Source organism: Struthio camelus, chromosome 13 (assembly GCF_040807025.1).
Source record: "Struthio camelus isolate bStrCam1 chromosome 13, bStrCam1.hap1, whole genome shotgun sequence".
Lineage (NCBI taxonomy): Eukaryota > Metazoa > Chordata > Aves > Struthioniformes > Struthionidae > Struthio > Struthio camelus.
Genome location: NC_090954.1, coordinates 21134864 through 21158872, shown reverse-complemented (window position 1 = coordinate 21158872; position 24009 = coordinate 21134864). Strand labels below are relative to the sequence as shown.

General features: G+C 47.9%; 1 protein-coding gene across 10 annotated transcripts in view; it reads left to right on the top strand.

Moving 5' to 3' along the window:
- The first annotated feature begins 5497 nt into the window (after positions 1-5497).
- SIL1 (SIL1 nucleotide exchange factor) overlaps positions 5498-24009 on the top strand; it is a 116790-nt gene continuing 98278 nt past the window's right edge. The window contains exons 1-2 of one of the 10 annotated variants that reach the window (XM_068959139.1): positions 5512-5600; positions 13463-13569. Coding sequence is in view for 1 of the 10 variants with exons in the window: in XM_068959135.1 (XP_068815236.1) it covers positions 5518-5600 (83 nt within the window). In the remaining 9 variants the exon portion in view is untranslated. Of the gene's footprint in view, positions 5614-5832; positions 5921-9437; positions 9559-13461; positions 13570-15584; positions 15686-16861; positions 17239-17863; positions 17998-20388; positions 21169-24009 lie in introns of those variants that run through there. The other 9 variants (XM_068959140.1, XM_068959141.1, XM_068959142.1 and 6 more) reach the window with 9 other exon arrangements.

Below are 24009 nucleotides of genomic sequence, written 5' to 3'. Positions count from 1 at the left end.
ACTCAAAGGCTGAGCTTAGACACCCCAAGGGCAGCAGTCGCTGCAGCACCTTCCCTTCCCTGAAAGCTCAGGGATAGCTGCATCCATGTTTTATGTTAGACCTGTCCCCGCTGGGGAGGAGGGGAACTTTGTTATTCTTAACACTCCAAAAGATTTCCAGGAAAACACTAATAAATAGGAGAGCTGAGGCAGAGCCTGTGCAAAGAAGCTCGTCGCCTCCTGCTGATATTCCTGCAACACCTGCTGCTCAAATTTTACTTTTACCTCCCATCCGCAACAGAGCAATTATATCTTGTGGCCAAGGCTCTCTCCTGCCCAAGGATGGGGAATAGTGCTCCTTTGAACTGTATGGGCGGGATGAAAGAGTGTCAGATCCTGTGTCTGGCCACCAGATCTAGCTGTGTCATGCTACCTGTCTGGTACAAATTGTCTCTAACAGGCATGGAATAAGCTCAGCAGCCATCATGAAAAGGGTCAGCTGCCAAACTAACTTGAGATCCACCATCTCACAGGAGAGAAGATGTCCCAGGTCTCCAGGTCAATGAGGAAAACTGTCAAGAAAGCAGAAGCTCACAGCTCCTCTGCGAGCTGCAAGGTCAGAGCAGCAGAGCACTGCTGCATCGCAGCTAGGCTGCAAAACAGGTAAGACGCTGCGGAGAAGCTCTTCTTGTGCCTGAGCCAACATGTGAGGCCTTGCAGGGCTACTTGCTTTTGGCTGAGAAATCAGAGAGGCAAGGCACGTGTATCTGTGACGTGATCAGGTTTACTTACACCAAGAGCATGCCTTAAGTCCGGTTTGCCTTGCTCAGAAACCCTTAGTTCGCCACGCTAGCAAACGCAGTGCCACAAACAGCCTTTCCCCTTGCTTTCCACAGGGGTCCTCCTTGTGACCACTACCACAAGGGTCTCTGCTTCCACATCTGCAAGCGGCATCCCAGTTCTTGGGTCTGTAAGCAGAGAGGGACAGGCCAGCTCTGCCCTACTGGGAAGCCCAGGGCCACTAGGAGCCTGCCAGTGCCATCTGCCTGGAGGCTTGGTTGGATGAAGAGGTTTCATTGCTCCTTCTTTTGTGCCTAAAAGAGAGGTCTCGACTCTTTCTCAGCCCTGGTCCTCAGATGTGCTGCTGCCAATGAGGAACAACAGCCCCGTCCTGAGCTGATGGCAATGCTCACAGCTCTGATGAGCCACGGGAGCTGAGAGTGTCAAAGTGAATGGGAGGAAAAGGCTTGAGTATCACAGTATTTTCAGCCCCGAGCACTCAAAAATCAGGAGTTATGTCCTGCCAACAATCACGCAGCTGCCTGAAAAATCATGGCATTAAAACTCAATAAATCTGTGGAGAACTTTTTATGTGCTTTCTGTGTTTTGAGCCTTCAGGATTCTGATTTTGAGGTGTTTATATCCAACCAGGAAAGATTGAAAACATTTCATTTTCTTTAAATGAAAGTTGAGATTTTAATACAATCCATCACCTGACTCCAGGAACTGGAGGCACAAAACACGGGAGGTTTGAGAGAAAATGATGAGGACTGGAATCCTGCCTGCAGTGCACTTGCCAAAGCATCTCAGCCTTGCTTCTGGCCTTTTTGGTGTTTAGTGGCAACTCGGAAGCTTATTCCTTGGTCAAGCTTGCTCATAAATCCCTTGCGCAGCTTTCTCACCTCTCTTATGCCTGAATCCATTCTGTCCTTATTTTTACTGCGCCGATATAATAAGGGTGCCAGAAAATGTAACAGTCTCGGCTCCGGAAGGCGCTGCTTTCCCCTCACATCTCTGTCTGCTTATGCACCTTATGTAATAAAGAGGAAAAGAGCCCTCCCAAAGGCCGAGGTTGCAAGGAAATCTTGGAGAGCTCGGAGGTGCTGATGGTGGTGCTGAAGTCTGAGACACTAATGCTGCAAATCCAGTCTCATCCATAAAGGCTCTGCATGAGCAACACTGTAAAAATAAAACAAAATGCAATTGCTAGATGCCAGCAGGCAGCCCAGCTCAAGAACTCAGTGCTTGGGCTGTGCAGGAACACACGGAGTAAGAAAGGCTGGAGAGGTGGAGAAAGGTGGATAAGGAGAGAAAACAATTGCTGCCTTTCTTCCTGGGTCTCTTTGTGGGTACCAGCAGCAAAGCACGGTGCACGGGTGACTCTTGCACTCTTCAGAGGAGTCCTACTGCCCATCAGCCCAAATGACAAAGCACACAGCTTCCCTCGTGAAGTACCTGGTGATTCTCACTATACCATGTCACAGCACGCTGTCTGGTCGGCTGTTGCTTGTTGTGGTGGTGGTGGTGGTGGTGTGCATCCTTCACTGGATAATTCCCATAGCCAGCTATTAAGCACACAATCAAGGTGCAGCCATTATGAGTGTTGCAGTAGTAATTTTGGAACTGGGAGGGCATCTTTGGATATTTACTGGTGTGCAGTACCTTCTTGTGGCCTCAAGCAGCCACAGGTACCCGGGCACCAGACAGTTCCTCGCAGACACTGGCTGGGAAGAGGTTTATGGAGCTCACGGCTGTGGCTTTTCTGCTGTCTTATGCATTCCGGTTTCCCCATTGCTGGAAGGGAACACCCTGGTGCACGGAGGATTCAGGCTGGCCCGTTTCAGATCCGTGGCTCAGATTCTCCCCACAGGCACCCTCGGAGAGAGAGGGATGGGAAATGCTTTGGCCACCTGATTTTAATCTGCCATCGTTCATGAGTCAGTGCCTTGCTACGACGTTAGGAGCAGTGATCCTGCAGCAGGAGGTACCTTTAGGCGTCCTGCAAGCTCACATCTTTTGAGGCCCTGTGTGGGGAAGGCAGAGGAGAAGCAGTTTGTATGCTTTCCAGTCTGACTTTCTCACCTCTTCTTCAGTGTGGTCCAGGGGACCTTAGGTGCCAAGACTGTGAATTAACACCCTTGTATTTACCTGAAACTTTAGCATCTCCCTCAAAAAGTGTGAAAAATAAAGGGGACAGATCTGAGGTGAAAGCAGCCAGCAGCAGGCAAGACATGATGGGCCAAGCTGACTGCATCTGATACACAGATGTGCAAATGCCACCTTCTCCTTTCCCCGCAGCCTGCTGACCACAGGGAACGGCAAGAGACTTGAGATCCCTGCTGCCCCAGGGCCCTGCCCCAGAGCAGAGTTTACACTGCACCAGGCCTCCTGGAAGCTCTGCTAGCATAGGACGGAAGGGTCACCACAGCCACTGGCCCACGCACCCTTTTGTAGCTGCATTGCTAGTGTCGGGGGGATTGTGGCTATCTCTGTTCCCCTCCAGCTTCCCTCCTAGCAGTGCATCCCATTGCTGGGGAGCTGTGTGAAAAGGACAGTGGTGAAACAAAGGCAGGGCAACTCCGAAACTGTCTCATGCGTAAGAAATATCACTGCAGGGTCTTTGTGGAAGCCAGGAACCCTGACTCTCCTCCGTAACTTCGCTGGCTGGCTTGGTGCTGGAGAGAGCCCCACGCACCGCTGCCTGGCTGCCCAGCCAGGTCCTTGAGGCTACTCTAGCTCAGCCCAAAGGTCCTGGTAGCCCAGCATTGTGCTTTGAGTGCGGCCACGGTCGGTAAGGGCATAAGAACCAGAGAAACACGTAGTGGTGCTTCCCCAGGCTCTCCTCCAGCCTCCTGTGATCTGAGCTGAAGGACTGCCTGAGATGGAGGAGGCAGCCTTGAGTTTGAACATTTATTTAAATGCCCTCAGCAGAATTTTATCCTGTGAATTTGTCCGGTCACTTTCTGAGCCCCTGTAAACTTAGTCTCTACGTTTCATGCGATGCCCTCAGTTCTTATACTGGGGAGACACTGAGCATGTGATCTCTGTGAGACCAAGAATGTGAGGGGCCGGCAGTCAACCCACGACACGATCCAGTGGCAGAAGCCATTGACTCTGAACGCTGTCCTTCACTCTGACGCAGAGGTCAATGGTACCTCTCCTTCCCAACTCATGCCCCACTTCAGCCCTGCCTGTTTTGCAAGATGACGCCGGAATGATCTGCTGAAGTAAGTCAGCAGCCGTGGAGGAGTTTTTCTGGCTCCTAATTGCTCCTGTAATCCTTTTCTTTCTTTCTTTGACAGCAGTAAGCATATAGAGGCTAATGGGTAATGCCTTCAGCTGTCCTTCAGCAGTGTGCTCCGCAATACTGCGCTCACCGATGCTTGCCGTGTCGTGGCAAAGTGATGATGTCTGCAAAGAGCAAATACTAGGTCTTTTATTTGCCTCCCTCCCTCCCCTTCTGCTGGTTAAGCAGATTTAGGATGAGCTGTTGCACAGCTGGTGCCCAAAGATGACGAAAAAAGAGTGATCTCTGTGGTCTAATATCAGTCAGTGGGACGATGCAAGATGACCAAAGCAAAACTCTGAGTGTTTAGAGTCAGCACGGACACTGTGAAAGGGGAAAACTCTGAGTGCTAAACCAACAGGCAAAAATCTGTCAGCAAGCAGCTAGCTGCGGCATCAGGCCACCATCCTGTCCCCAGGAGAACACAGACATCATTTGGAAAAGCAATTTATTTAACCGTTTCCCTGCAATTAATACTGAAATGTAATTAGTCAATCATTTCCAGTCTGACTGGGTTTCTTTATGGCCTGACACTACTTTAACGGGATTGATATTTGTTGTCAGGAACAGGCCATTCGCCCAAAGCAAAGGTGTCTCTTGAATACCAAGCAGCAGCGAGACCAGCTGCCACTGACTGCTCAAGCAGCATCTTAAGTTTCTACTCCCCGCTGCCCTGGGTTGAAGAGGGCTGTGAAAGAGAGATTTTCTGTTGGGTAAAATCCCTGCTAGGCTGTCTCACTGGGAACTCTGGCAAAACGGCCATGGCACGTGGGGCTGCGTTTGCGTTCCTTTAGCAGACGTCAAGACAGAAATGCGAAGAGCTGTGTCACATCTCGGGACAAACAAAACGTTTAAGCCTGCGTCCTACCACCACTCCCCATCCCGTTTCTCCTGTCACCCTACGTAGTCCTCTCACCCTCCTGCTCCTTACGCTGAACACTTGTTGACTATTTCTTAATTTCTCTGGGGTCATTACTGAGCCCTGGGGGAACCGTCCTGCCTGTTGCCTGTTTTACGGCCCTGGACGGACATCACACCAAGTCCCGAGGTATCTACGCCCAGCCAAAGCAGGGCCAGACCCCCGCCCGGCGCTGGGCCGCGCTGCCCTCCGGGGTGTGCTGCAGGGTGTCCCAGGGCGCTGCCGGCCGGGGCCTGCGGGGCCCCCGGGCACTCGGCCAGGCCAGCGGTGCCCGTCTGCCGGCCGGCCAGGGCACCAGGGCAGGGCAGCACGGTTCCCCGCGGGGGCCCGCGGCGGCGGCGCCTGCCCCACGCCGGACCCCGCCACGGAGCCGCGAGGCAGCGCCGTGACGGCGCCAACAGCGCTCCGCGCCCGGCACCTCCGTGCGCACGCGCTCCCCCCCCCTCAGGCGGGACGGCCGCGCGGTGGGCGGGGCGTGGGCGCGGCTCCGCCCCAACGGCCCCAACGGCCGCCCGGCGCGTGGGCGGGGCGGGGCGGGGGCGGAGCCGCGGCGATGCGGCGAGCGCGGATTGGCGCTGCGGGGCGTTCCGGTCGTGCCGGGGGAGGGGGGGAGCGGAGCGTGCGCAGTGAGGAGCGGTGAGTGCGGGAGGTGGGGGGGGGGGGGGTTGGCGCGCTGCGGGGGGCACGTGGGCTCTGCCGGTGCCCTCTGGCGTGGGCCGGGGGTGGCTGCCGGGCCCCGCGCGGCGCAGCGCGCGCGCGCAGCCGCCCCCGCTCCCCACCCCTCCCCCGGGCGCGCGCGCGCGGCGCCCGTTGCCGCGGCGGCGGCGGCGGCGGCGGCGGCGGTTGCCGGGAGCCGGGTCCGGCCGTGGTGGGGCCCGGGCCCGGCCGCGGGCCGCCGTGGGGCGCGGGGCGCAGCGCCGGTGCTGGCGGCCGGGGCGGGAATAAAGGAACTTGGCGTGAGTTCAGTGGGGTTTGTGGCCCGTCCTCGGGGGAATAAACGCAGCCGCTTTTTGTTCTTTTTGAGCCAAAAACGTAGGCCGCGGCGCCCTCTGAGGTGTGTGGCAGCGATGGTGCCAGAAAAGCTGCTGGGGCCGGGGGGAGGTTATTGCTCGTCTGTGTAGGCCCTGAGCGGCCGGGAAGGCTTCCTCTGCCTGCCTGCGAGCTTAGCCGGCCCGCACAGCTCGCCTGCGGGTCTGTCTGCGTAACAGAGTGAGTTGGGCACGGGAGCGGCGTGTCTGCGGAGACTCGCATCCCGTCCGCAGACGGTTTTTAAGTACAGGTTCAACGCACAGAAACAGTTCGGGGTCTGTCCAGGGTGCCGCGGCAGGCTTGATGACCTCGAGCCCTTGCACCTTTGCTGTGGTTCAAGGCTATTAAAACGGATTTTTGTGTCCAGATTATCTGCTCAGTACTCAGAGGGCTGAGTTAATACAGTTTAATTAACTTGCTACAAGCTTGCGTATGGCCCTTTTACTGGAGAACGGGTGAAATTATATGTTGCACCAAGCAAGAGAGTGAAAACTGAGCAAATGAGATTTTTGTGTACAAACAGTGAATATTGACTTAACATTTTAACTTCAGCAGTTGACTAACACTCTTATTAGAAGTCTTACACGAATAATCAACACCAGTCACCTCTCGGGATGGCCTAGGTTTACACTAACAAGTTTTTTTTAGGCTTGATATCTTAGTAGCAAGTTATTTATTTTTCAGCGTTTTGCTGATAAAACTAGCCTAGTACGAGTTGGGTTTAGAGGTGGAATGTATGACTTCACTGAGGCTATTTAATTGCTTGCCAAACTAGTATAATCTGCAGAGGCAAAGGAATTCCTGTTGCCAGAGCTGTCTACGTTAGGAGGCTGTTCCAGTGCATAGCTGTGGTAGGACAGCTTTTAAGTGCAGATAAGTCTCTAAAGTGTTAGAAGGAGATGATACACCCTGTCTTTTGCTGAACGTGGTGGCACTGTGTTTCTGGTCTGCATGATCCTTTTGAATTCATTTCCGCTCTGGGAGTAGCATTCTTAAGGGATGTTTTTCATTCTTTCCTCCATTTTTTTTCCAACCTTACTTTAAAATGACCAGGCTGGACCACACTGGTATTTTTTCAGCAGCCTCCGAGGTGTTTCTGGGGTGGAAGCGTTCAGAGGACTGTCCCAGAGACTTAGGGCACAGCTGCCACACGCTTCAATGTAGAAGCGAAGCTACTAGGGATGAGAACGGTTTCTGCCAGGTCCTGGGGTCTGTGCTCTTTATGACCTGATATACTAGATTTGATGACTAGATGGCCTGTATTTACTAGATTTGAAGGCATACAAATATGTTCCTTTTCGTGGAAATAAGCTAGAAACTGCCAATTCCTGAGTTGTCAGAGCAGCCCTTAACCATGCAAAGCTGCCCCACACCCTAAAGAAATGGAAGACAGGTATTGCCACCTTCTTTCTCACTGCTGAGAAATTCTTTAGTGTGAACAGTAAAGCACTCAAAAAAAAAAAAAACAAAAAAAAAACCTCTCTAGCACTCCCAAGTCCTCTTTCTGGCTGCTCTTATCTCTCAAGGAATTTGAAGACTACTTAAATACAGACTTGATCAAGCTGGGCAGGTGTGATTGAAAGCATGTCAACTGTACCCTGAAAATTTGCAAGGCAGTAGATTAATGAGATAAATTTAGGGATAATAGACCTTCTATGTGCTTATCCTCTCTGGTGCTAACTCCCTCTGTGGCCTTTCCTAACCTGCTTCAGACCTCTTGCCACTCAGTTTCCCCTCTGAAAAATAATGTTTGACTTTCACTTTTAAAGCAGGTGAATCAGCTTCAATTTAGATTTGTCAAACATTTTGTTGGTAAGTTCTGTATAAAGCTAGTTGTTATTTATTATAAACATGGAGAGTTTCTTAGCACCTGAAATCGGTAATGACACAACACGAGGGATCTTCTGGGAAATAGCCATGTGAAAGGAGACGGTGCGTCTCACAGAGGTTTTGTAACATCTCTTCTGGCTGTGGTTCAAAAGGCAGCTTGTTCCTAAATTTCTGATTAAAAAAAAAAATCCTCTCAAGGCAGCATGAGATCTTAAATGCACTAATGTTCCTGTAAGTTAAGCGCAAATTTTGCATGAGGCTTCTAGATCTTGTTCCTCTTCCAGGATTTGCTTCAGAGCCGTCAGTCGAGGTTTTGTGCTGTGCTTGTGCGGCTGGTGCAGCTGTGAGCGTGTTACATCAGCTCCTCGGGCACAGCTGCTCTGTTGGGCTTTGAAACGCCTTGTTTCAAGGAGCACTTACATCCAGTAACCCTTACCTCAGATTATTTTATCTGAAGTAGTAAAGGATTCCCTGCTAGATTGGGTGATGATCCTTAAAGGCTCTAGCCTATTCTGCACATCAGTGGAGCTATTAGACAGTAAAAGGTGGAAAAAATCTCACCCTTCCTCACTGGCAGATAGGGCCAGCATCTCCTCCCTTTGCAGCGTGCAGGAAGACTCTCTTCACTGCCAGGATAAGTTGGTGGCAAGTTGAGCTGAAGAGTTTTCTTCCTAAAAGCTAATGAAGATAGGAATTGAAATTGGTATGGCCGTGCTTGTTCTGTGTTGTTGTGTGGGTGCCTTTTCAGCAGAATAGAGAGCCCTGTTGTATTTTGGGGAAGGGAAGGCTGTTAACTTAGTTCTAAAAGTCACTGCTGTAGTGGTGTAGGAGTGGCCAGATCGAGGATGCTGAAGTCAAGTGCAAGGCTGGAAGAGTCTTCTTCGTACCCCTGTTTTGAGGCCAGGTGATACATATTCAAATCCAGACTGCCCAGTAGTGAGTGGATGCTTGTGCAGATCCGTGGGGAAGTTTTCTCTGGGCCTTGACAAAACCCCAAGCACAGGATCTCCCACGTTCAGCTCTCAGTGCCTTTGTGGGTTCCTGGAGTGCTCAACCACTGCTCCTATGTCTCCAGGGACAGGTCCTGGGCAGTAACACTTGAGATGAGCTGTGATGCACTGCTGTACTTTCCTGAAGGCAGGAAGAGCCCGCAGCGGGCCTGGTTGGGCGGAAGTGGGCCTTGGCAACATAGGTTGATAAGACTTGTCTTGGGCTAGCCCTGGTGCATCGCCCTGTGACCTCCGATTAGGGTGATTCCATGCTCTCCCTGGTCGTAGCCTGCCTGACATCTTACCTAACTCTTCCCTGCAGCGAATTGAGCAGACTACTTTTCTCCTTGTTCACTGAAGGAAGGAGACAGAGTTGATTGTTGTCCTTGTAAACAGTGGTTACATGCTGAGAGCTGTTAACAAGTCTGGAGGGAAGCAGGGATGGAGAAAGCCTTCCACAGCTTCTAATGAAGCTGCCTGTTCTACACCGCTGCCTGCTCCTGTTCTTCCCCAGTCTCGGCAGTTTGTGTCTTTTTGAGAGGTGGTGCCCAACACTCAGCGTTGCCTTGCAGCTCTGCCCTGCTGAGTAGAGTGGAATAATTTCTTTTCTTGTCTTACAGATGTTATTAAATTCCCAAATGGTATTTAGCTTTTTGCAGCTGGAGCAATGGTGTCACAATGCTAACACACGTTGCGTTCTTAGTCCACTCCAGTCGGTGATTTTCTTCAGCGTTAACTCGGTGGAGGTAGTTTTTCCTCATGCTGTATTTGTGCATTTGATTTTTTTCCCCCCTTTCTAAGTGTAGTACTTTGCATTGTCTTTATTGTCTTTATTGCTTTTCTTCTTATTGATTTTTTTTTGACCTTTTCTTCAGTTTATCAATTCTCATCCTGACCTCCAGAGTGCTTCCAGCTCTTAACTTCTGGGCATCATTGCAGATTTTATAAAAATGCTTTCTCTTTCATTGTTCAGGCCATTAATGAAAAAGTTGAATAGAAGCAGACCTGGACAGAGCCTCCAGAGCCCCTACTTGAAATGTTCTTTTTTGGACAGGGAATCAGTGGTAGCTACTCCTAACAGGTGGTGAAGGGGGTGGAAATTGCTTTATTTTTTTCTCTAGCCAGCACAATGCCTCATTAAGGTGAGCTCGCCTAGTCTGATTTCCTCTGGCTTGTTTTAGAGAGTGGCAGATACAGTGAAAAGCCTGGCTAGTTCCTCTGCTAGTCTGGAGGTGAGATGGACAGATCTCTGTAGAGGAGGACTTATGCCCTGTTTCTGAAGACTCAGTTGGTTTTAAAGAGCTGCCATTAATCTAATTCAAGCAGGTGTTGTGTTCTGTGAGCCGGGCTTCTCACTAGGAAGCTTCTCCTGGTGTAATTTCACTCAGAGCCAATCCTCCAGTCCCTCAGCCTGCCTTGTGCCCTACTGTCCACCACGAGTTCCCCCGGGAGCAGTCCTTTCTGGGGGCCACGCAGCAGGCTGTGGTTACGGTGCTGCAAGGAGGTGACTCAACGCTGCAGTTGGCCCCTATCTGCTGTGCTCTGAGCCTTCGTTGTCACTCCAGAAAGCCAGTTGCAGCCTTTAGGGTGGGATGCTGCTCAGCAGACTCCCTAGTCAACAGGCAAATTCTAGCTGTTGGGTCCAGCTGTGAGGTGGTCAAAGAAAGGGAGGGAGAGAGAAACGAACAGCTTTCGAGGCATGCTTCATTACAGCAGCAGCATACAAGGTGCTGAAGCCTGTCTCAAAAGCTGTTCATTTCTGTCTTTGCTAGAATTTGGCGTTCTTGCACCTCAGTATGACCTTTGCAAGGGCATGTGTAGAGGGAATTTGTATCCATAGTGCCCTACTCCCTTTTCATTCTCCCAAAGTCTGTCCACAGTGAGAGTTAGGTTTGTCTATATGTGACTAAGGTTGTAAAAATTATTCTGCTCAAGCAATTCTAAGAAAGCTCCTTGGGTGGTTACTCTGCTCTGGACTAAAAATGAGGTGCTCTGGAATAAATAATTACAATCACTTTTATGATAGGGTCTCCCTGTGGGAGCAATTCCAGAATACCTTGTTCTACCAGAGCTCTGCTGATCGCTTGCTCAGTACAAAGTAAGCTTTAATGGGAGGAATTGCTTTAAGTGCAATACATTTAACCAGAGAAAACATCACTGTCCAACTGTGAGTAGCTCTGACAGCCCCCAAGTTTTGTCAGTCCTGAGCTGCTGTGTTCAGTTCCTTGAATTTTAAGAGGCTGGTCCTTTCCTGCAATGCAGTTCCATCCCCTGTATCTTCTTTCCTTGCACATACATCTGTTATGGCATGCCTGTGTGACTGGGGTAAAACTTGGGCCCCTCTGAATTCAAGGACAACTGTTGTGCAGTCAGGATTCCTCTGCTTTCATCTCTTCTATCTGTCAAGACTGATAACTTGAGGTGCCTGGCCCGGTTGAGGCTGCACTTCAAGGACATCCTCAATGTGCTGGAGCAACCGTGCCCTGTTTGTTCTCCTGTATTGGTCCACGGCTGATGGTGGGTGCAGGGTGTGCTGTGGTGCAGTATTTGTGGGGAGAGGTGATGCTGGGGTCTGGACCATTTTTACTGAAAAGTCCAGTAGTACTTTTATACAAACGTGGCGTGCCCTCACCAGAGTTAAGTTTGAAGGGAGAAAATTCTGCTTCCATAAATCATTCCTGTGGTTTCTGTTGGATTCTTCTCCTCTCTGGGGGCTACGTGCTGTAATTAAATACTGGTAGAAAGGCTGTGTTCCACTCTGGGTATGGTTGAATGTCGGTGATGGATAAATTGCATCCTGAGTCCAGTTTGTGAAGCTCTTTGGGCTCTGTGGGATGAAAGAAGCTATATTTTATTCTAGATGTGTGTGTGTTGATAACTCTGTAGGATTTTCAGTGAGCAGGTTAGAAGAGCCCTGATTATATTGGTTCTCTGCACATTCAGAATCTTTGCGAGTTCAAAAATCTGCTGCACAGAGAGGAAAGGAAACATGAAAGTGTTTTAGAAACCTTTGTATCGCTGCGATAGGTGGGATGAAGATGCATGTGTTGATCTGAAGGAGATACCTAGCCAGGTATCTATCATTAAACCTCTAAAGAAAAGTCGTGATTTTTAACAGCTGCCTATTTAAAACCGGTGGTTTGTTTAACAGGAGTTTTTAAAGGTTCAACTGTTAATTTTAGAATTTTTATTTCAAGAATACCTCCATAAAATTAACTTTTTCAACGCAGAACATTTTAATGCCTTCCGTGTTGGTGCTCATTTGCAAGAAATCTATGCATAATTATTTCTTATGTACCAGTTAAATCTATCAGCCAACAGATGTCAAGTGTAGCAAAAATGCTATAATAATATTATGGTCTAATAATAGTTATAATGATTCTAATTACCTAGCACAGCTTTTGAGAGAGGCAGACTCAGAAATTTGTGCAAATGAAATGTTTAACCTTGAACTGCAGAAGTGTAAAATGTGCACTTTTGTAGATATTTTGGCTGCCCCCCTCTTCCATGTTAGACATCCCGTTCTCTTTGTTTCCTCAAACAAACCAGGAGTAACAGTGTGGTCCATTTTAAATGTTGAACTCATTCTCAGTATGTTCAGAACAGTGGCAGAACAGTGCTGGCAAACTGTAGGTGAGCAGGTTTCTTCAAATACCTGTAAATGTGAAGCCTGGTCATTTTTTTTAAACTCCTACTGTGATAGTAACCACTTTGGTTTGGAGGTGCTCTCACTGCCTGATGATTGCAGTGCACACAGACTGCTTTCACCTTGGGAAGGCTACAGAAGGCTCAGCAATTTTTATCTTTTATGCACGTCAGTTGGGCTTCTTTTAGGTGTCAGCCTTGGACAAAGCCTGAGAAGCACAAAGCCAGGGCACCTCTGCAGTAGTGCTACCGTGTAGGTCTCGTGCTGTCTGCTGATAGAGAAGCGTGTGTGTGAGGTGCAGGTGAGCGGACGTTAATGCTCAGGAGTGAGCTTGTGGAATGGGAAGTGAGCAGGGACTGTTAGCAGATAGGAGCGCACTGTGTCGCTGGGTGCCACCGCACGTGTTCCTGGGCGCAAGGTTTTTGCACTTGCTTTGCCTTCGATAACAGAAACCGCTGCCAGCCCTGGTGGGGTCTCTTCCCCAGTGCAGGAAGGATGCTTTGTGTGTCACCTCTCTTTATGCAACTCCCCATGCATCTCTACCACCCTATTTTTCCTTCAGGAAGGATCTTTGGGCTGCATTTCATATATTCTGGTGGTTTTTGCCCAGCCTTGCTATGTGCTGGATAGCGTCTTGGGGCCCTGTGCTCATTATTGTTGTAAGGCTGATGAGGCAATGCATAATGGGTCACCCCTTGCCACAGCTGTTCATTTTAATTTTCCGACTGTAAAGTTTTGGAGAAGTCCATGATTCACAGAGAAGGATTCTTTTCGCAGAGGGCGTGCAGGATAAGCTAGAAGTTGAGAGCTTTCCGTAATTATATACCAGACTGGACCTTTTTTCCTCTGAGAGATTTAGCTTGCTGGTAGGAACTCAGCAGGAGCCAGGGGAATTCAGTTGTTGGTTGCTGATCCCTGGCATGGGCAGCAGCTGTGAATCTTTTACCCTCTCCCTGCAAGATGGATCTGGAGGGGCCCTCACAAACTCCTCTTCTTCATTTCAGGCCCATGCTTCTGGCTGGCATGCTCTTTTTCTTGTGAAAGCCCTGTCTGCCGTTACCACGTACTTCCTCAGCACACCGCAGCCTGCCTTTCTCCTGGGTTAACTCTGGTGAGAGCTCTGCTATCTTCTTCAGGTTTTTATGTGGGAAGGCTTGCTTTCTTGCTCAAGTTGAGATCTCTGTAGGCTCCTTCTGACTGCGAGCCAGTTTATCACCATGGAGATAGGGCCTTAGGAACTGCAGGGCACAGCTTTTTCCAGACGTGTTAAGAAGGACACTGTAACGGGTTACCCTTGTTTAGGGAGAATGATTTCTGTGACTGAACAGATAATATGCCAAAGGATGCTTGGCGTTGCCCCAGGTGCTATTAAGGAGGAGACAGATCTTGAATCTCTTCAGGCCTGAGCTATAAGGCTCATGTAATATTCACTTGCTTTTTAACATGCTTCTTTGCTGGGCTTACTGTTAGGTGTGACTGTTGTGACCCAGACTGGCTCACTGTTAACCTGTTTGCGCTTTTACTTACCCTGAGAAACTAAAGCTCCCTTTGCTTTTCTGCTCTGTGTAAATATTGGTACTGTATTTCTCATGCTGCCACAAGAGCACCTTTCTGCATCCTTTTTCTCAGTCTGTCGAGAGCACTGTGTTCTCCACTCGTCTGAATCGGTTGCAAGCATTCCATTGCCTAGGGCTGTTGCGGCTTTGGCCTGGTTCCCAGAGGACACTAAGGTTACGTACTTGTGTTGACTTCCTCTGTCTCTCGCTCCCTGCTCCCCCCCAGTGCTTTTTGTACACCGACCGACTTCAGCTCTCCGAGGAGTTCTCAGAGATGCTGGGTTCCTACAAATTTGATGGACGGAAGAGTGTTTTTGTGTACGGGTCCATTTGTTAAGCTCGTTTGCGCTGCATCTTCACTATCTCTAGTTACATGTATTCTGCAGTTGGTCTTGTGTTGGTCTTCTGCTGTTTGCATGCATATTTGCCATTCTAACTTCACTACGTGGGAAGCACGTTAATAGTGCTGGAGGAACAAATCCTCCCCTTTGCACTGCTTACATTGTCATCGTTCTCTTACCTCTCTGACTTCCTGCTCCTTGTGGCTCTAGTGCTGGACTTCCATGCGTGCAGAGAAGCACAGGCATGTCCCGGGCCTCGACAGGCTGGACCAGTGCATGCCAAACCCTGTATTAACTCATGCTGACCTCCTCTGGGGTTCGGGGATGCTGCTCTTTGTCCTTGTCTGGCACTGGCGTACTCTGTGTCTTCCCGTAGTTTCTGGGTTAGGAGAACCTTCTTGACAACAACTTAGTCTGGAAAGGCCATCCCGTGCCTCTCTGCCTCACTGGCTCCGTGTCTGTAAACATGTCTTTGCCCTTGCTAAACACCATGTCTCTTAAATAATACTCTTGAAGAGAGAAATTAATTTGTAAGTGTTTCAGGACGTTATTTGAAAAATAGGATATGAAGCTGTATTTCATTTACTGTAATGATCTGCTAATGCGGGCATATTTCAAAGGAAGGCTAAGCAGTACTGTGGGTTTTAATTAAATTTTGTTTTTCAAATAGGCTTCAATAGATAGACAATAACAAATAGTGGACAATATGCATACAGAACAAATTCACTCCATTTTCTTTTCCAAGACAACGTAAAAGTGAAAATGGATAGCCCTTAAAATGTGTTTGGCCAGTTCATGATAGCTATTTTAGTGCTGTTACTCACTTTTGGGGAGGCTATTTCTTACTCTAACTTAATTAATTTTCTTGATCTCTTCCTGCCCACAAAATACACTGTTGCATTATGCAAAATTTCCAGGGGGAGCCTTGAAGAATTAGATTCTACTGGAAGTTCTGAGCTTCAAAGGTCCAGGGTTTTGAATATTGTCTTGTTGCTTAACGCACTGCAGCTCGTGGAGATGGATTCCTGGCAAGGTTACAAAACTGAAGAACTGCTTATGAGGTAGCCTGCTCATTTCTTCGGTGGGAAGGCTACATGATTGGAAATACCTGTATCTGGAGGGTGGGTTATCCCTCATGTAGGTAGATTGCAGGGAGGTGAAAGTAATATTGTTGTGTTGCCCTCAAATTAGGGATAAGCAAGTGGTCGTTATCTTCCCTTTTCTTACAGCAAGCTTGGGGTTGACAAGTACAAAGTGCATACAGAGATGCTTGAAAAGTTTGTTCTACGGCAGTGGGAGGTCTTTGGAAATCATAATGGTGCTCCCAAAGGTGAGCTTTTTACAAGTTTTATGGGGCTAAAGAGTTCTTTGCTAAGCATTGTAAATGAGTTCCTTTGTTTAGGGGTTTGCAGAGCATCGCTGTAGGGGCAGAGCGAGATTGTTGTCTGGAGCTTTCTTTGAGTGGAAGCTCATTTTCTGGTAGCTAGCGTCGTTTTTGTTCTCTTAGTTTGGGCAATTTTCCACTGTTCAAAAACAATCAGAATTTGTTGAGAGAATCAGTGTGGATGCCCTAGAGGTCTTCAGTTCTGTGACTATTTGATTTCTCTTTGAAATACATTTAAGTCAAAGATCTGAAAAAAAAAATTAAGAATGAAGTGGGTAATAAATTTGTTAGCGGCTTTAAAAGACTTCTGAAGCCTCACAGGGGAGTGGTAAGCAGTGGATAGAGCCTTCTGTCCTCTGTTCAGAGATGTGAGTTTGAGCCTAATTCTGGATTTATGCCCAAAGCTTTGCCTACTTAACCTGGCTGCAGATGGTTCCCCGGCCATCTGGGCTGGGGAAGTGCAGTGGCTGGATGAGAGTGATAGCTGTACCCTATCTTCCTGTGGTACCCTGGCTCGGGGTAACGGCTGGCTGACCTAGAGTAGGTTGCAGTCCAAAGAACTATTTGACCTTGCACAACCTGATTTCCACCAGAGAAAGATCTGTGAGGACCTGGCTTTTGACTTGCATTTTTGTGGCTGTAAATGCTTGTAAAGCATCACTGTAAACGATAGAGACTTGTGTCTGCTACCTCCTCCTCCACGAGGACTCAGTCTAACACTTTCTGCGCTATGGTGACGCTGTGTGTTTTGCCATGAATACTTTACAATTCTCTTGGTACGTGTACCTGCTGATTGTGTTTTGTGCACTGGCCGAGATAGGAAACAGCAATGCTGTCCAAGTAAGGATGGTGAGATGGCGTCCTATGTTTGACGCCAGTCCCTGTGGCTGGAGAGAAATCCTGGTGCAGACGTTACTGTGTCTAAATATAACTTGTCATGAGGCATCAGTTGCTCTTTAAATAAATTCTGAAAAAAAAAAATGCTGCTGAGGGCTGAGGTTTGTGCAGGTGGCTACCAATACAGAGGGGAATGCTCTGTGCCTTCCTTCTTCTTTCCTTGTTCTTTGCTTGAGGGTGTTTTTTCCTTTTCTCACTTCTTGTTTTTATGTAGTGTCATTCAAGGTTGTGCTGGGTTTTGGGGCAGGCAGTTGCTTTTTGATGACTTCAGGCAGCGTTTCCTATTTCTCTCATCCTTCCTTTAGATCTCTTACCTTTTTTCCGGTGCACTGTCACTTTGAAATCATCTAACCCTTTGTTGGTTTAGAAAGCCTCTAAGCATCCAAGAGCCTCAGGTCTTTTGTAGACAAACTTTTCTGGGGCTGTTGTTCATCCTCTACAGAAAGAGAGGTTTTTGGGGCTGCCACTGATCTCAGACGGCTAGTAGAAGTTGAAGGACTCTGGCTACTGGAACATCTGGAGCTGACAGATGAGTCCTGGGCTGAGGGATTTGCCTTCTGTGATGACCAATAAGTGCTGAAGTCTGATCTTTGCCTGAGCAGGTGAGTATTTGGTCTCTCCTAGCTTCTGGAAAGGCTGCAGTAGCCAAGCTCTGGAAGCGCAGGTTGGTTGCGAAGTCCTGAAGTCTTGAAAGGGGAGCCTGTGAATTCTGAGCGCTGCTCGCTTCTAGGTAGCGGTGAACTTCTGACAGCGTGGTATCAACAGAGAATAGGGGCTTCCTGCAGAAGCTGGAAAGGTTAAAATACCCGTGATGGCTGTATTCAGTCAAAAAGGGGAATGAAGCAACAATGACAAGCCTTGTTTAAAAAAGCTAACAGGGGTGGCTTGGAGAGCTGCGGTAGTGGTGGTGTGGAAATAACTGAAAGGCTTGTGGAAAGCACTGTGCCGGGTTCTGGGTGAACTCATGGACAAAGCAGCTGAACTGGGAATGGCAGCATAACCTCTCACTTAACTTCTTCAGTACCTGTGACTGGAATGTAGCAAATGGGATGAGGGTCTTCAAAAATACTCCAGGCGGGATCCAGGGAACTGCAGGCAAATAGTACTAGGGAAGAGTAGAATTAACAGGTGTCTGCATGAGAATGCAGTTCACGTGGGGTCTCAAAGTCACTCCTTTGAAAAGGAGTCCTGGCCTTCAAACATCTTGGGGGAGGGGCCTCAGGAGGAGGTCAGGATGTCGATCAAGGAGATCTGGCTCATACAGTCTCCTTGGACTTTCAGAATCTTTCTATGCTTTTCTTTGAGGGCTGGCAGCGGAAAATACATTTGACCTATCTTGGCAGAGAAGGTGTTTGCTGAAGGTCAGTGCTAGCCAGCATGACTGAATTACGCAGATATGCTCAGAGCATGTTTGGGGCTCATTCTCCCACCCAGCATGGATAGCAAAGAGATGAAGCAACTTGCCTAGTGGCAGAGCAGTGCTTGGAAGTCCAAGACCTGGGCTTTAATGGATGAGGCTCTTCCCTCCGCTTTAAACCTCGGTGCTGCTGTCCCCTTTCTGGAAAGGATTAGATTTTTGTCCTGGAGTTGTTTGTGGCAGTGCTTCTGCTGCCTGGAGCTGGTTGCAAAATGGGCATGTGAGATTGTAGCAGGAATTTACAAAGAATCTTGTGGGACCACGCAGGGAGCAGGGAACTTGTAAGGGGCTTCAACACAAGTGCTGAAACGACAGGAGAACTGGGTATGGGAAACTCTGATAATGCTCAGGAATGAACCAGAAAAGGGTTCTAGTACTGTGGTTTTTTTAATTTGTTTATTTTTAAATAAGTAATTCATTTTTAGTGAATTTGTTTTTAGTGTGACTCTTTCAAGCTTTAATATGTGCTAATTTACTCTGTTTCTTATTATTTCTCTCTTGATTGTATTTATACTAGCAAAGCAGCATCTTTTATTTATTTATTTTTTTCCCCTTGGTTTATTTTGCTCATGGAGTTGGTATATGCAATACTGATGAAGGGCTTGGGCTTTTCTGAGCTGTCTGCTTGCAGGGTTGCTGCCCAGGCAGTCCTGGTTGCGCTTATGCTGCTTTGATGGGCAATGCCTCCTTAAATCAAACCGGCTGGGTGCTACGCCTATCTTGTATGGGACACAGCATTTGGTGTTGACCTTCTCTGAGTGGTAAAGTAGGCAGGATTGCACTTTCCAAGTTCACTTTTGGCCAATGAAGTGGAGCAGAAAAGCCCCAGAAAATGTTTCAGGTCTAGATTTTGGCTTTGTAATTGCTGTGTTCTTTGGCACTTCTGGCAGAAACCCGTCTCAAATGCCGTGCTGGAGTACGTTCAGCGTCTCAGCAGGGAACGTGCCGCCACCACCTCGTCAGGGTGTTGGTGTAGCTTGCTAGACCCTGCTGTGACCGCAGTGAGAGCGTGTAAAGACAGGAGAGAGGAAAACAGATCCTGACTAGGAAGAAAATAAGGATGAGAGAGGAGGGCAGAGGAGATAGGATGAAGTGAGGAAGAACACAAGGCCGTCTGGGACAGGAGGACCACTTGAGTGGTGTTGCTTTGCCAGGAGCTGTTTGGTGGCAATGCTGCAAGGCCTCAGTGAAGGGTTGAGGCCCTATGATGATAACCTGTATACAAACATACAGCACAAAGATGGCCCTCCTGCAGAAAGCTTATGATCCAGATATCTCATAAGGTAGTTCCTGCCCTAGCAGTGCTCAGGGGACAGGGTCTACAATTCTTTCTTTATGGAATTTTATCCCTTTAGTTAAAAGGAACCAAACTAAAGAAAAGATACAGTGAAAGGATGACAATCCATTGCAGCTAGGCAGCACTTCACGTCTTCAAGGCTCTTTTACAAACATTAGCTTTCTTAATGCCTCCCTAGGATGAGTGAGATGCTGCATCGCTAGATAAAGAATGTGAAGTTTCTGGACTATGTGGAGTTTCAGCCCAGAGTGGTAATTTACTAAGATGAACGTGGGGTTTAATGGAGATTGTTGATGGCTGCCTTGCATGGAAGGTGCTGCATAGGAACAGATTGCGTTGTACTGATGTGTTTTAAAAATGAAAAGTGTTTTTGGTCTTTGTAAGCGCTCGGGTTTAACACCAGCCAGCTAGGTTTCTTGGATTTTTCCTTTGGAGTTTGGCAGCCGTCTGCTTAAGGGAGTACAGTGGTCACATAAGAGTTTATTTGATCTGACACATGACAAATTGTTTCTGCTGGTGGCTACTTCAGGCACAGTCTGTTAGTTGGCAGCCTTGGCTTTGCGGGCGCCAGGGAAGCTGGAGAAGGCAAGGCTGCTGTCCTCCTCTTAGAAAGCATCAGCTGAAGGAGTGTTGTTTCAGCCCATCTCCCGTTCCAGCCCTCCTTTTGCTGTTTGTTAAATTGTGCTATTTGCATAGATTATTAATGTTGTTTATGTGCTGGGTGTTCCTGCAGATGCTCTCTCTGTTCCTTGTTGCACTTTGTGCAGGGCAGGAGAGAAGAGCCCTCATTTCTGGAACCAGACCGAATTGCCATTAAAGACACTTTGTTCTGTTGTTTGGGTTTGTTTTTGTTTTTTAGGGCACCCTTTTAACTCTGTAGTGAAGAATGGAAGAATATTATTTTTCACAGCAGAATTATAGCTGTTGCCGAAAAAGTACGTGTCCCCTGTGAGATACTGTAAATATGTTTTATCTGTTCTATTACCTGCTGTTTCAAGAATATGTCCCCTAAGCATTTTAATCTTGTTTTCCAGACTTGTCTCAGGGTGAAGAATCACTCCTATTTGCAACTTTGGGAGTAATTACTATGTTCATTAATTTCTTCTTTCTTTCTGTCCACCTATTGTTGCTTCCAAGAGGGGGAACAAAAAAAACTCTCAGTAAATCTCCCCTAAACAGAACTGACTGCTTGATTACAAGGAGAGTTCATCTATTCTCGAAATGTGTTTATGAGAGAGCATCTCCCAGCATCATGCATGGACTCTCGCAGTTGAGTGCGCTGGCTCCTTCAGAGCTGTTCGAAAGTGTTCGGCCACGTGGAGCTGACCGTATGCTGAGGCTGGCTTAACTTCCTCTCCTAACCCTACAATTAAAGAAGGCGGCACCAGCAGGGAGCACGTTTCTGGGCAGTTGTGGCACACCTCAGGCACTGTGATGAGGCAGGAGACTGAAGGTCAGGGCTGCTTAACCACCCGAGCAGTGCAGGAATTCTGCTGGAGTGCTTTGCCTGCAATGCCTCAGTGCTATTATGAAATAGAAGCTAGACATGACAACAAGGGAAGCAGTTCATCACGTGGCCCTGTTTTGTACAGATACTAAAAGCCAATTCAGGACTTTTTGTGGAAGTGCTATTTATTTGGATTTTTTTTTAAAAACTTCTTTTTTAGTGTAGACTGAAAGACTTGGAGACTGGAGGCCACTACAATTATTATTTTTATTGTGCAGTGGCATAAATGTGACATTTAATGCGTGAATGGTGGGGTCTTTGCCCTGGAAAAAATGTACTATCTGACCCTGATGTTGCAAACTCTTACGTAGGTGAGTAACTGCCTCCCTGGGTGGTTCTTGTGGGCGCACTGAGATATATCACTTCCCTAATTGTTCCCTGGATTAGGGCCTCACCAATACTGTCTTTGACACGTGACAGCTGTAGGTACTGAAAGTCAGCATGGAGGCTGTTGTTGAAACAACCTTGATTCATGTAGCAGCTATATTTGGCAATTCAGCTGTTCTAAAAGCTCTGCAGAATATTTTATTCTTCACATGATGACATCTACTTGCAGGAGGGAACAGTTGAAATCTGTAGTCTTCATGGGAGAAGTCCCATAGCATAAATGTGTCCTTCTAGCAGTCTTGTGATGGACTTCCACCTCCCCCTCTGATATGGCAGAAGGAGTCTGTGGCACCAACAGGATGCAGAGAAAGTTCTTCAGGATGGTCTCATGTTTCAGAGTAGAGCTCAAGGTGCTGCAGATGCCTCTTTCTTTAGAGCTTAAAGAGAGTAAGTGGCTAAAAATCTGCTGTTAGCCCTTATGGCAGGCAAGGAGGGTGCAGTGTAGCCATAAAAAATGCATAGCCATGCAGCAAAGGCCAAGAAACGGAGAGAAAAATTCACTGTATCTTTTGGCTGCTGCTTCCTGCTGCCTAGCATGCATCACTTTTAAGTGACTGGGTCTCTTGCTGTGGGTCCAAGCTCAAGAGGAGAAACAGTGGGTCTTTTCTGTCTGGATCAGAAGATGCTGAGGATAGAAACACAGCTGTTGTCACTAGGAAGAGAAAATCGCAGAGGAACAACAGTTGCTGCTGATTGCCCTCTGCTTTCCTCCTCCCTCAGTCTTGTTTTTGGGTTCCTGCCTTTGCTAGCCTGATGAAGCTAAGTGGACTGACTGCTCCTCACTGAACCCCATAAACAGTACTTTGAAGAGCTGTGAGCACAGTCATAGGCTCAGATGAGACCTGAAGTCTTGGAGCAGTCCTACTGCTTGGCAGGGCTACTTCTCCTTTGAGTTAGAAACTTATTTTTCTTTTCCCTTCCTTCCTTCCTGCCTCCCGGACTTTACAAAAAAAAAAAAAAAAAGGTTACAGGGATTAGAGAAGCGTCTGCTTGCTTGTTCCTCTTCAGGAGCTTCCCAGTCCTTGGCCAATGGAGAACTGGCTTTCCAAGTTCTCTGCAAGATACTACTGCTTTTTAAAAATGGAATTGCTGGGAGTCTGAAGGCCTTAGTCCAGATCTAGCTTGTAACCTTGTCAGTTCCTTTAGGGGCAAATGTTATCCTGTCTAGACTCACTACGTAAGGGGTTTACAGAGACACAGGACTGGTGGATTGCTGACCATTTTCTTGCGCTCTGGTGTTTCCGCCAGCTCCTGGCCTGAAACTCCAGGTTGCTTCCTCGCCAGTACAGGTGTTTTTGTCAAAGATCATACCTGCCTCACACAGCTCCGGTCGAGCCTCCTCTTGGTTGGATATGCACCAGCTTTCTTTTTGGAGCAAGCCACTGCAGAGTGTCTCTTCTTGGTTCTTACAGGACGTTTGTTAGGTACGGGCCAGCTGGCTTGCTCCTTCCCAGGCAGCACCTGCTGATGGGTGCAGTCCCTGTGCTGCAGGGAGCTAGAAACAGTCAGAAGCAGAACCACCAGGGGCATGAGCTTGGATCTTGTGGCCCCATTAAAGCAGTTTCTTGCTTCAGTTTTCACTTGTAAGCACCCTTTGGGCTATGACTGGAGTACCCTAGGGTTGCTTTTTCTGCACAGGATTTCTCTCCATGGACCTTTCATGTTGCACAGCTGGCTATGTCCTGAACTCGCAGTTAAACTGGCTGTAACAATGCAGTCAGCTCAGTCTTCCCTTTTGAGTGGAGCCATCCACGGTTAGCTGCTCTCGAGTGCAGGTGAGGGGTTTGATGCAGCCCTAACAGCACACAGAGGATCTCGTGGTCGCTAAGGCACTCACTGAAATGCCATTTCATAACCTCTGTTGGAATTTGTAAGACACAGTCCCTAATTTGTCACCATGTCATAAGAATTTAAGATCGCAAAGCTCTTTAAAGTATCAGTGCTGTCTGTTCTGCAATGACAAGGTGGAGATGAATGCTAGTATGACTTTTCTTCCCCAAGGAAAATGCTCTTTTTCACAGATCACAAGCCATGGTTCTACCTTTGTTTGAAGAGACCAGAAGAGTCACAGACTGGCTTTCTGTGGAACATCAAAGTGTGCATGTTGAGGCAGAGATGCTCAGGAACTCAAGCTCGTCCTTCATGTCTAGGCAGTAAAAGGAAAGAAGGTCTGTGAACCTGGAGTAACTTGGTGGATCAAAGCTCTGCCTAGTGGAGGCTGATAAGGCAAAAGGCAGGATTACACCAGGAAGGTCACAACCTGTGCGGGTGATCAGGGCCATCTAATAATGGAAGAGTCGAGCCTTCAGAGGGATCTGTAAAAACCTTCTTATCTGCTTGGGGACTTTGGCCTGCATCTACCCCTTAAAAAGTAGACATGTGAGAGTGCTTGGCCAGAGCAATTCTGTAGTTAGTATTGACTGGGCGATTGTTTCAAACGTTTTTCAAGAGAAACTTAATGGGCTACACTATAGCTGGGATGCAGCGATCGCTATAACTAAAGGAACACTGCACTGTCTCTTTTTGAATTGTTTTTTCTATACATTGCTAGAAGTAACACCTAAAATAGCTCCATCTGAGAAGAGAGTAGAGGAGAAGTACCTTTTTAAATTGTGGACTCTCTGCAATTGGTGGTGCTTTACAATGCAGGCAATTTCCTGTCTTCTCTGATATTAAGCTTAAAATAGTGCCCAAGGGCCGACTAAGAATGGAGCACCTTGATTCTAGGAAGAGATGAACGCATAAGGAGAGACTTCTGTCAGTCT